General features: G+C 59.5%; 1 protein-coding gene across 1 annotated transcript; it reads left to right on the forward strand.

The window, feature by feature from the left end:
- The first annotated feature begins 82 nt into the window (after positions 1–82).
- Positions 83–11,696, forward strand: LOC117869326. Its single transcript, XM_034756088.1, has 6 exons — positions 83–150; positions 2,887–3,078; positions 3,398–3,501; positions 4,744–7,671; positions 10,000–10,208; positions 10,866–11,696. The coding sequence occupies exons 2-6, from the start codon at positions 2,901–2,903 to the stop codon at positions 10,933–10,935; spliced, it is 3,489 nt and encodes a 1,162-aa protein (XP_034611979.1). The 5' UTR covers positions 83–150; positions 2,887–2,900; the 3' UTR covers positions 10,936–11,696.
- The last annotated feature ends 1,056 nt before the right edge of the window (positions 11,697–12,752 follow it).

A 12,752-nucleotide genomic window follows, 5' to 3' on the forward strand; every position in this document is an offset into this window, starting at 1 on the left:
CGCGGGGGAGGGGGGAGTTGTAGGGGCGGGTCCCGGGGGGGTGGGGGGGGCAGGGGGGGCGGGTCCCGCGGCGGGGGGCGGCTCCTCGCGGACTTTCACTTTCGTTTCCCGCCGCGGCGGCTGGGCCGGAGCCGGGAGCGGAGCCCGCAGGTACCGAGCGTGGGGGGGGGGGCGGGAAGGAGCGGCGCGCCCCTCCCCATGGGCAGGGCCCCCCCAGGGGCACACACAGCCCCGCCCCCCCCCGGGCCCTCGAGCGCAATGGGGGGCGGGAGTTACTGGCCCGGCCCTGCCCCCCACGCTGGGGGCACCGTCCCGGGGGGGGGGGCTGGAACTTGGGGTGCGGCCCCCGCCCCCGGCATCACCCGGGGCGGGGCTGGGCGCTTGGGGGCGCGGATCTGGCCTGGGGGGTCCGGGGGGCTCAGCCCTCGCTGGCCCCAGCCCCACGTGCTCACTCGGTGCCCTCCGCCAGCCCCCCGCCTCCAGCCCCCCTCGCTGCCAGGGCCGGGGGGCGTCAGCAAAGGGGGCCTGCCCTGGAGCAGAGCCTGGCACCCCCCTGCACCCCCCTGGCACCCCCTTGTGCCCGCCCGGCTCCTGCACCCGCCCCGCACCCACCCTGCACCCGCCCGGCTTCTGCTCTGCACCCACCCGGCACCCGCCCTGCACCCCACCCTGCTCCTGCCTGGCTCCCACCGTGCACCCCACTGACTCCCAGGCAGCACAGGGGGACCAAGTTACTGGGGCTGGGATCTGGTCCTCGCCGCCATGTGGCTGGGCCCTGGTGCCTGTGTGGAGTCCCTGGCTCCACTCGCTGGACACTGCCCGGGGGCGGGGGCAGCTGATGCCCAAGCTGGTGCCATTTCTATACACTCCTCTTTCAGGGCAGCACTTTCAGTCCATGCCGCTCCCAGAACGCGAGAGCCGAACGAGGCCACCCTGCTCGCCCCAGGGCTGCATTGTTAACACAGTGTCCGGCCCCCCGCGCCCCTTGGGGCGTCCCTGCAGGGACAGGGGCCGTGGAGGCCAAGGCCAGAGTTGCAGTTTGCTGCTGCCATCGCCTCCTGCAGCGCCATCGCTTCTCTCTTATTTCGGGAGCTGCTGTTCTGTGGAGAGCCTCAGCAGCCCCGAGAGGCAGCCGTTAGCCACACCGCGCAGCTCCCGGGGGGCCTGCTGCTGCTACCTTCCCTGCTGAAAAATTCAACAGCTTGTTTAAATATTAAACCTTCCCGGTCTTGTGATTGATCGACTGACGCGCCCCCTGGAGCCGCGTGCTCAGGCTGAGCCCGTGACACAGGACCCAGGTGGGGATTTGGACACCTGAACGACTGGGGGCAGGTGGGGGCCCCTACGCCCATTTCCCACTGGGGACTGCAGGGACAGCTGCTGTATAAGAACCATATAGAGATCCTGGGTCTAACGCAGCTGGTACGGTAACAGCTCAGTCACCCACAGCTCTGCGGCAAACCACTGAGCGGGGCGCAGTCCGTCGGGGCCTGGCCCAGCCTCGAGGGGCAGGGGCGAATGGGGCTTTTCCTCAGGCCTCAGATCGCTCCTGGCTTCAGCAGTAGAGGGGGAGGGCAGCAGAAACGCGGGCTGATCCCTTTACCAGCTGGTGCATGGGCTGTTGGTCTGGGGGGGGGGCGTGTGGGTGTGGGCCTACCTTGCACCCTGAAGAGTGTTGTGGGTGCTATCTTTCCCCCCAGGCAGAGACTGTCTGAGCCTCTTGCCTCTGGCTCCCACTAGGACACCTCTCCCTCTGCTCCTCCCTGCTTAATGAGAATTTGCAACAGAGGGTCCCCGTCTTGGAGGCCTAATAAATATTTATGGCGTGTTCAGCTGCATCTTTGCATGTTAAGTGGAAGCTCATGAATAATGCAAGAGCTCAGCCCCTCTGCTTGCAAATGAGCAGAGAAGAGATACCTGGCCACAGACCCTGGAGCCCTTAGCAGAGACTGAGCATTGTCCTCCCCACGGTGCCTTTCCAAAGAGTGACACTGATGTGTATCCATGGGGGCAGGGCACCGAGGCTCCCTTATTCATTTGGCCGCAGAAAGCTGGGCCCTGATGGCAGGTGCCAACCTCATGCAGCTGGGGAATTAGAGGGCGCCGTTTGGGGCCTGCAGCGGTTGGCCATTCTATTGGTCGCTGCAAGAGAGTGTCAATGACACCCCTTTGCAAGGGGTGGTGGAGGTTTGGCCACCTTGGCAGGAGCTTCGAAGCCAGAAAAAACAGGCTGGAACATTCGGGCTCCCTGGAGAAAAGAGCTGCTGAGATACAAATCCAATGGAGACCTCAGTTTCCTTTGGGGCAAATGGGGCCTTGGGTGAGGACAGGGGCTAGGGAGGAACAGCTTTCTCCGGGCATGAGAGCTCCCCTGTCTGACGCAAGTGCCTTGGGCAGAGGCTGTTGTCTGGCACGGGCTGGGGGGAGACACAAGGCCACGCGCAGCTGTGCTCCAGTGACGGGGGATGGTGGTTTCCTGCTGATTCCCAGTGCGGTCTGCTCCTAGTAAGTGCCATGCGGTGAAGGGACGGGCTTCGCTCTAGCTGTGCTAGGGCTGCCCAGGTTTCCCCTGGATAACAACAGGCTTTCGCTGTAGATCCACACGTGCTTTGCAAATGCTCCTGAATTCAGCTGCACAAGCCCTCGTGCGGCAATTCCTTGTACAGGTGAAGAAACTGAGTCACAGCGAGGGAAGGTGACCTACCCACAGTGAGGAGTATGGCTTTAAATATTTGCTAGGCAGGGCACATGCACCAGAACAGAACCCACGTGTCCTGCCTGCGAGCCCAGAGCCCAGGCTCCAGCGCGGAGGGGGCAGCCCGCGAGCCCTGGCGGGTGGGCTGGGACCTTTGCTCGTTGGCTCACGTCTGCGCTCCTTCCCTGCAGGAGGGTCCGGCAGCATGGCTGGGCGTACGGTGCGCGTGGGGGGGATCCCAACCGACATCCCCCCAGAGAGAGTCGCCGACAAGCTCACCATCCACTTCCTGCGCGCCCGCAACGGCGGCGGAGAGATCGCAGACATCACGCTCGTCGCTGGCTCCCCCGCCTGTGCCCTCGTCACCTTTGAGGAAGCGGGAGGTAATGCAGGGGGCTTGTGCCAGGCAGCACTTGGCGGGCTAAGTTCTGATCTGGGACCAGGGGGGGAAGCCCAAGAAGCTCCGCACAGGGGCCAGGGCACCTCCTGCGGCATTGGGCCTCCCATGCTGGAGGGTAACTGGTGGAATTCCCATTGTCCTGTCCTTCCCCAGCCTCCAACAAGGGGCTGCCCCAAGAAAGCGGTGGGAGAGAGGGAGGAATAAGGATCCCGCTCTGGGCATGTCTGGCTGGGGAGCCCAGCGGCACAGCCCAGGGCAGGGTGCCGCCGGCTGACTGGTGTCTATTGCTTTGCTCGGTTTAGTGGCTCGGAGGGTCCTGGAGGTGGAGAACCACGTTTTGTTGGTCGGTGGAAAGACATACCCGCTGACAGTGACAGCGCACGCGGCCGAGCTGAGCGCTGACGAGGTAATGAGCGGGATCAGGTGGGCAGGGCCCCCACCAGCTGTGTACGCTCCTCCCAGAGCCCCCGCCGGCGCCTGGAACAGGCTTTGCACCTGCTGTAGATACGGAGGAAGGGGACTCCGCTAATCCTATTAATCTTAATTAGAGTTAAAGCAAACTCGTTTTATTTGTATTCAAATGAGGATTTAAAAGGGTCTTTGCTGATAACGCGCCGGAGGCAGGGCTCAATTTTACACTTGGTCAGTCTGCATTTGTACCTGGCCAAGCGCAGAGGGAATAGCACTGGGGGGAGGGGATGCGTGTGTGCGTTTGTGTGTGTGAGAGAGAGATTAAAGCCCAGCTCTCTGCTCACACATGGCCAAGCAGGGACGTCTGTTCATTTCTCTGCCACTGCATGAGCCAGGAAAGCGGGCGAGTTTCCTCGGGGGCATTTAGGGGAAGCGCTGGTGGCAGAGACCGTGAGGTAATTCCGCCCTTCCTCTGCTTTCAGTGGCCAGCTGCCGGCTCTGGGCTTTGGTGTTGTATTCTGTGACAACAACAGTCAGAGCCTGCTGTCTGTGACATCACAATAATCTCCATGGCAACTACGTATGATGTCAGAGACAGGCAGCCTACGGCCTGCGAGGGACACTGCAGCCCGAGCAGAGGAGAGCCTGGCTCCATGCGCAGGGGCCTTAGAGTAATAGAAACGGGACGTGGGGATCCCTGGGCCTGGGCTGGTTGCAGAGTGCTCTGCACACATGGGAGATGCTGTAGCCGTATTAACGTCGCACTCGGCTCCACTCCCTGCTCCCAGCAGGCAACACTCTGTGCACCAAGCCCTTTGGGCCACGTGTGGAGGGGAAAGTTCGGCTCCAGGCTGCTGGCTCTGTCAGGCCTGGCCGCCCGGCCCGCCCACATTAATCGCTGCCCGACCCTAGAGCCTGCATCTGCCTGTGTCCATGGCCTCCCGCCTGGGCACGCCCTCTCCGTCTCCAGGGGCAGCGATTGCAGCACGAAGCTACAGCGGGTTTGTTTGCCTGCCCTTGGGGAGAGCAAACACAGGGTGGAAGGGAAGGTGGGGGCGCTTGGCACTTGGCCTTGAAGTGACCCTGGGAGCCGCGGTGAGATAGTGTGTGCAGCTGCCGTTGTCCTGATGATGCCGGGGTGGTGGAGCGGGGCCTGCCGGGGGGTCATCTCCCTCCTGCAGCGGGGCTGTTTGCCGTCAGTCGCTGCCCTCTGACTCCTCTGGTCCTGTCCCTCCAGATCTTCGTGCGCGTTTGTATGATCATCGACTACGGAAGGCTGCTGGATGGCAAAACCCTCCTGAGAAGCCTGCGCAAACGTTACGGCGCCGTGCAGTTCAGCTTCGACCCGAAGGAGACGCTGTGCACGGTCAAGGGGCCGTTCACGGAGCTGCAGGCCTTCAGCAAGGAGCTGCTGCGGAGTCAGCAAGCTGGAGAGGCCCCCCCGGAGGGAGTCAGCCACCCAGCCACAGTCACAGGGATGTTGGCTTCCCAGCAGAGGCCCCACTCCCCCTTGCCAGAGCCCAGGGTGGAGAAGCAGCCGAGTCCGGGCCAGGTGCACGAGGAGGCGTCTGAGCCCCCGTTGCACAGGGACCCTGTGGACGGAGAAGCTGTGGAGCAGCTGGAGGACTTCTCCCTGGTGATGGACGCGGATATCTACCTGTACATGCAGAAGTTCTGCAGCGACAAGTACCAGCGGGTGCTGCAGCAGCACCAGGTCGACGTGGTGGACGTCAGCAGCGACGGCATCGCCATTCTCTACCTCCAGGCCTCCTCCAAGAACACGGGAAACATCAGCTCCGTGGTGCAAGCCCGCCTGGCGCTGCTGGGCCTCTATCAGCGGCTGGAAGCCAGTCTGCGCAAGGAGAAGATCAGCAAGGGGGAGCTGAGCAGTGACATGAGGTCTCAGAGGGCCTTGCTAGGGGACCTGCAGAAGCTGTGCCCCCTCCTCCTTTGTCACGAAGATGAGCGGCATCTCTATCTCATCGGGAATCTGGTCGATGTCTCCCAGGCCAAACAATACATCCAAGATCGAAGCACCGGGAGAACAGTCACAGCCGGCCTCAGGATGTCCGACACCTCCCTGGCCACCTACACAGGCGCCCTTCATGGAGGGGATGCCAGACTGGGCAAGCCTGAACCCACGGTGGATCCTTCACCCCCAAGACCGAGTCCTGGCAAGTTTGAGTTTAAAGGTGAACACAAGCTAGCCGCCAACTTCAGCTTCCTAAAGCAGGACGCGTCTCTTTCCAGTGCATGGCCCTCGCTGCATCGCAACTCCCTGTTCATGGAGCAGATGCAGCTTTCTGACAGCTGGTTAAAGGAAGCTGGCGCCCCGGGCCAGAGGGATCCAGCACCACCGAGCGGTCAGCACCACCTGCCCGTCTCTGCGGCCATCACTGGGCCAGCGGCAGAGGTTCAGCAGAGGGAGCTGAAGGATTGGGACCGAAGGAAGGGGGCCTCCCTGCTCTTGAGACCCAAGACGCTGTCTCTGTTTGCTGGAGGCAAAGAAAGCAGCACTTTGCAGAGTCTCGGGGGCTGGAAAAGCCCCGGTCCCGTAAAGTCTCAGCCCATGAGCAGCGTGTCTAGTACCTTCAAATCCTTGAGCCTTTTCGATACCACGGGGACCTGTTCAGCACTAGATTCCAAACCGCCCGAGTCTAGCGCCCCGCTGAGACGCTCCAATAGTTTCTCCATTCCAAAGTCTAAGGCAAGCGACATGCCCAGAGACCCCAGCAGGGCAGCCAGCGAGGCCTACGGGGTCAGCGAGGAGATCAGCATGGATCCTGTGCAGTGGGCGTATCTGAAAGAGATTCATGGCTCTACTATTGACGGGCTGTGCAGGGAGGGAGGCGTCCTGCTCGCAGAGCGCAGCGACAAAGGCGGCACCGTGCTGACGCTTGCAGCTGAGGACAGGACAAAGCTCCTCCAAGCCAGGTGGAAGATGGAGGCTCTGTGCCAGATGGTGTGTCCTGCTCTCGTATGCCAGAGCCTGAGCTACTCCGAACTCGACGTGGAGGGGCCCAACGACGAGGCCTTGAATGAGCTATGCAGCCTCTTGAAAGGATGCTCTGCCCAGGTCAGAGTCAGCAAAGACAGGTACAAACTGCATCTCACGTGCCCCAAGGAAGCACTGCTGAGAGTCAATGAGGCCTTCCAGAGATTCTCTGCCAGGAGGCGAAGTGCTCTGAAGCTTTCTTCCCCATCTCCGGGGCTGGAGGGATCTCCGGCCGAGGAATATCCAAGCCCCACGCAGCAGGTGAAAACCCAGGACCCAGGGCTGGCTGCAGAATATCGCCATAGCCAGGAGGGTCTGCAGCAGCTGGAGGTTAGCAGCACAGCCGGCCTGTCGGACCTTTCGGAGAGCGCCCCTCAGCTGAACGGTGCCGACACCACGAGACTGTATGGGCCCGGGTGGAATGCCACGAAAACCAGCAGCTACCAGCAGGCGGTGGGGCAGGAGGACCCAAGTTACCACAGCGACTCACAGGACGTGAGTGGCAGTGGCCTCCTTGATGCCAGCGTGGCGGGCAGACAGAGCTTCAGCCCAAGGGACCCCCAGGAGCCGCAGAAGGGGGAGAGGTCAGCTGGAGAGCCCGAGACGGCCAGGATAAAGCGGGTCCTGCCCGACAGATTCCAGTTTGCAAGAGACAAGAGCCGAGGAGGCCCCAGTGAGGCAGGGGGAAGCCCGAGGCCCCCCTCAGCAGATGGCGCCCCACAGTCCTTGCCCATCTGGCTCTCTAGCTCTGGGACTGCACTACCCGCTAGGGCTGCAGCAGGACGAGGCCCCAAGCCAGGCCAGGGGGACCCAGTGAGCCAGGAAGGCCACTTGCTCCCAGCAGGAGATGGGGACTCACAGGAGACTGGGATTTCAGAGCTGGAGCTAAGAGGTCCCAGCCCTGGGCAGGAAGCCCATGAGCACAAGCTTGGGAAGTGTGATGCGTGCCAGAGCTCCTGCACAACGACCTGCCGCGCCCAGTGTGGCCACGCTCTGTGCCGGACTTGTTTTGCAGCAGAAGACACGCACCCAGCCTGCTGCAACTCCCCCAAGGGCACCAGGGCTATTAAAGGGACATTCAAGGTCGTGACCTTGTCCCAGAGCCTGCCCGGCTACTTTCGAGACCCAACGCTCAAGATCGTCTATGAGATCCCTGACGGCGTGCAGGAGGTAGGTAGCCAGGCCACACAAAGAGTCTGCCACCAGGGCCTTCCCAGCCCCCTAGCTATGGGACTTGGGGTAATGCCTAGGTATCCCGGTCAGAAGCCAGGGCCCCGTTGTGCTGGGCAGAGCCCACACAGAACAGAGTCCCTGCCCCAAAGAGCTCACAAGAGAAGAGGTGGGTGGGTAACACGGGCAGAAGGGGAGCACGGATGCCAGCTGGGAATGAGCAGTAGTCAAAGCACCCCCATAAAGAACAGAATTATGACACAGATGAACACGATTTGTTGAGGAAGCATCAACATGGCATTTGAAAACATGACAGGCCTCACCGATCCGTTAGAATTCTCTGAGGGGTCAACAAACATGTGGACAAGGGGGATCCAGGGGCTAGAGTGTACATGGACTTTCAGAAAGCTTTTCACAAGGGCCCTCAAAGGCTCTTACGCAATGTAAGAAGTCCTGGGAGAAGAGGGAAGGTCCTTTCATGGGTTGGTAACGGATTAAAAGACAGGAAACAAAGGAGAGGAACAAACGGCCAGTTTTCACAGTGGACAGTGGTAAATAGTGGGGTCCCCCAGGGATCTGTTCTGGGAGCAGTGCTATTCAACATACTCATAAATGAGCTGGAAAAGGGGGTAAACAGGAAGGTGCCAAAGTTTGCAGAGGATATAAAATTACTCAGGATAGTTAAGTTCAAAGCTGCCTGCCAAGAGTTACAAAGGGATCTCACTAAACTGGCTGACTGGGCAACAAACTGGCAGATGAAATTCAGTGTTGATAAGTGCAAAGTAATGCACATTGGAAAACATAATCCCAGCTATACTTACAAAATGATGCGGTCTAAATTTGCTGTTACCACTAAGAAAGAGATCTTAGAGTCATCATAGATAATGCGTCTCTGAGAACATCTGCTCAATGACTGCAGCGGCAGTCGAAAAAGCTAATAGCGTGTTGGGAACCATTAGGAAAGGGATAGATAATAAGACAGTAAATATCATAATGCAACTCTATAAATCCATGGTACGCCCACACCTTGAATACGGCTTGCAGATCTGGCTGCCAAATCTCTGAACAGATCTATTAGAATTGGAAAAGGCACAGAGAAGGGCAACAAAAATGATGAAGTCTGTGGAACAGCTTCTATATGAGGAGAGATTAAAAAGATTAATACTGTTCAGCTTGGAAAAGAGACAACTCGGGGGGATAAGATAGCGAGCCATAAAATCATGACCAGTGTGGAGGAAGTAAGTGTTATTTTCCCCTTCACATAACACAAGAACCAGGGGTCACCCAATAAACTTACTAGGCAATCGGTTTAAAAGAAACATAAGGAAGTACTTTCTTTACACAGCACACAGTCAACCTGTGGAACTCGTTGCCAGAGGATGTTGTGAAGGTCAAAACTAACTGGGTTCAAAAAAGAATGAGAAGTTCACTGAGGACAGGTCCATCAATGGCTATTAGCCAAGATGGGCAGGGACGCAACCCCATGCTCTAGGTGTCCCTAACCCTCTCACTGCCAGAAGCTAGGACTGGGCGATGGGATGGATCACTCAATGTCGTCGTCGTTCCCTCTGGGGAACCCGTCACCCGTCACTGTCAGGGACAGGGATACTGGGCTAGATGGACCATTGGTCTGAGCCAGCCTGGCCGTTCTGAGGTTGTCGCACTTGTTGCAGGCCCAGCAGCAGAGGGGAGTTGAATGAGGTGGATACACCGTTCATCTCTGGCTGAAGGGGGCTCTGGCTTCCAGCAGGTGCCAGGTCTGCAGCCTGCTCCCTGGCAATGGCTTTTCCCCAGTCACCCTTTATTATTTTAAGCCCAGGCCCAGGCCAGTGGTGAGAGTTACCAGCAGTAGGTGGAACAGCCGTTTCCCACGTTCCCTTCCAACCCAGCAATAGCCCAGAGCAGTCTCCTCCCCCAGTGCACCCCCAGGCTGAGTCACTGTAGAGAGAAGTGACCAAGGGCGCCGCCGCAGAGTCGGGTTTTTGTGTAGAAGTGCTGAGCAGGGAGGGTGTGAGCGTGACCCAAGGTAGGAAACGCCACAAACGGCTCCCACCAGCAGCCTCCTCTCATTGCCATCTTCCTGCTAACTAGCCAGCGCTCCGGCTGCAGCAGCACTCCCGGCTCGCTCCTTGGGCAGGGCAAGGGCTGGGTCCCACAAACTGACCCTGTCTTCACAGCCAGGGGAGCGTTACCAGGCAGGGGACGAAACCCGCCCCGCCTCCCAACAGGCAAACCTGAGAGCAGCCCCGTCCCAGCAGCCCAAACTCCTGCTCAGGGCTGATCTTACGACTTTCTTCCTTCTCCCCTCCTCCACACCACCATTTAAAGGCTGGAGACCCCCGACCCGGGAGACCGTACAGGGGTGGCCGCTTCCAGGCCTTCCTGCCTGACAACAGAGAGGGGAAGAAGACGTCTCAGCTGCTGCAGAAAGCGTTTGAGCTGGGCCTGACCTTCCAGATCCAATCCTGTGACGGGGAGGAGAGAGTGACGTGGCACCTCATCCCCCACAAAACCTCTTTCGACAAGGGCAAGGCCAGGTATGGAGCAGTGCTGGTGTTTGAACGGGGTCTGGGGCCCAGGCTGCCATTGGCCGGTTAGCTCTTGGCCTAGGAGGGAGAGGAACAGGGCCTGGCCCTAGATGCCTGGGTGCTGTGCTGAATCCACGCTTGGCGTGTAGGCACCTGCCAGAGCACAGCAACCCAACGCTGCAGACAGCCTTGGAGCGAGCCCACCAGTGGTGCAACACAGCACCATGCCCAGGAATCGTCGGAGCCCCCCAGCTGCTTCCGTGCCCTGGCTCGGGAGGGCAGAGCCCCTCTTACCCTGGCTGGCGGGGCTGCAGCAGCCGCTTTGTTGGATAAGAAATGAATGAGCAAGAGCAGCATCCAAACGTCATTTTAAATGTTTCTTGCTACTCCATCCCCACTGCCCGTTTTCCACCCAGTGAGACCCTAGCAAAGAGCGATTCCTGCGCCAGACCTAGGCTGCCTCGTGCTCTGGGGCTGGGAGCGTGGGGAGGCCAAGTTCTGAAAGGGTCCGCTGGCTTCCTCCCCATCTGGGAAATGGGGTGTGTGGGGGAATAGGGAAAGATGCCCCCCCACTTCCCGCGGTCGTTGGGAGGGGTAGTGTTTGGAACGTGCTCTGAGCGTCACCAGCGGGGCCACTGCCTCACGCCTCTTCCTCTCCCCTGGCAGGAATGGCTACCCGGATTCCCAGTACCTCCGCGAGGTCAGGGCTCTGCTGAGAAACTTGGGCATCGAGTGAAACTCCCAGAGCTGAGCTGCCAAAAGCCGCTCCCTCTCTGCCGTCCTCCCGTCCCAGCCAGGCTCAGCCCCGCTGGCACAAGCCACGTTCACAGGACTGAGCCGGTTTTTCACTGCTTGGGCTTCACCTCCGCTGCGCCCTTCGCTAGCCAGGAATTCCTGGGCCAAGTGTAAAATGCACTGAGAACCGAGCTGTCCAGCGGCAGCGTCTCACCAGCACCCGCCCTCGCTCTCGCTGAGTGGAAGTAAAAGCTGCCGCCAGCTCCAGCTCCCACTTGGATTTAGCTTGTTCACCAGCCGCCAGCCGCAGCTCCTAGCACAGCTTGTTTCGGCATCAGCGAACGTCGAGCAACACAGGCTGAGCCATCACCAGCTTCCAGCCTGATGCTAGTCTCCAGTGGAGGCCCACGTCTGGTTGCAGGAAGGGTCAACCTGGGGCGTCCCAGTTCTGCCTTTGGGAGGCTGGGAGCGGCTCGTCTTTTTAGTGTTCAGTGCTTCTGGATTGGCACTTGTTAACCTGGGCATTTCATTCCTTGGACAGACAGTCCGGAGCTCCCGTCCCGTCCCCAGCACCTGTTCCAGGGAGGGCAGGGAGCTCTCTGGGGGAGCATCAATAACCTTTCTGCTTCTAGTGCTCCTCTAGCCCTGTGGGACCGAGCCCAAACCTGGTGTGCTCGAGGGAGCACGGCGTTACACAGTCACTGTTACTTTACATTCCATGGAGTTGGTGGAGAATTTCAAATAAACGAGTCTCATTCCCCACCCTGTTCGGTAGTGCTTGGCCGTGTCTCGCGCTGGGAGCCTCAAAATGCCCCCCATTGTGGGCACAGGCAGTGTAGCAACAACGGGCTCTAGGCCGCATAGCAGAAGGGCCATTGCAGATTGACGCGTCTGCAGCCCTCTGCCAGGGCTGGGCTTTCTCAAGTAGCATTTTATGAGAATGTGATGGTGCATTTAAGGCTCCAAATAAACACTTGGTGCTGGTACCAAGGCGGGCAGGGCTGACCTGAACCTTTACAAAGCAGCTGAGATCCTTGTTACATGTCACAGCAGGCGTCCAGTGCTGCCGCTCAAAAGCCACATGCAAAATCTGCTCCCTGTCATTTCAGTGATAGGAGTGCGCCTGTGGCCAGAACTTGGGGGGGAAGGTCTCCTTTTAGCCACAGCATCAGCTCCCCACACCCCTGGCCAACAAGCTTCCCCTCTGAAGCGGAGAGGCTGCCATTGGGCAAGAGGGGACTTCACACGCCATTCAGTTCTTGAGCCCGCTGGGAAAGTGACAAGCACGATTGGGCCCGAGCACTACAGCCTATAACCTAGCCCTGGAACCGGTGTCAGAGAACAGCTCCCTGCCGCTGCTGTGGGGTGGCAGCCGGGAGGGGAGAGAGCCTGTCACATCAGAGACAAGCACCCTCGTTCTCGCTCGCTCGGTACCGCACTGTGACGAAGCTCGGACCAATAGCTAAGAGCTCTAAGGTGAAGAGTTGGGGGTGAAAAGCGTCCTTAAGAATATTTAGTCAGGCACCAAGATCCTCTTCAGCCGGCTCTAGCGCTCAGGGTCCTCTTTCAGACCCAGCACATTCTTCCAGAGGGGAGGCGCCTGCTTTATCCTCAGCCCCACAAAAGGGAAGTGGGAGGGTGGGTTTGAAAGCCTGGGAGGGGGGAGAGGGAGAGGCTCAAGCCTGCCTAGAGCATGTTTCCGGGGCTGCTTAGCATTCATGCCAGCGGAGAAGCAGCCCAGTAGTTTTACGTGTTTCTTGAACATCGATTTATGCTCCCACGAGAAGTTTCTTTTAACAAGGGGTGACAATTGTACCC

Source organism: Trachemys scripta, chromosome 23, assembly GCF_013100865.1.
Source record: "Trachemys scripta elegans isolate TJP31775 chromosome 23, CAS_Tse_1.0, whole genome shotgun sequence".
Classification (NCBI taxonomy): Eukaryota; Metazoa; Chordata; order Testudines; family Emydidae; genus Trachemys; species Trachemys scripta.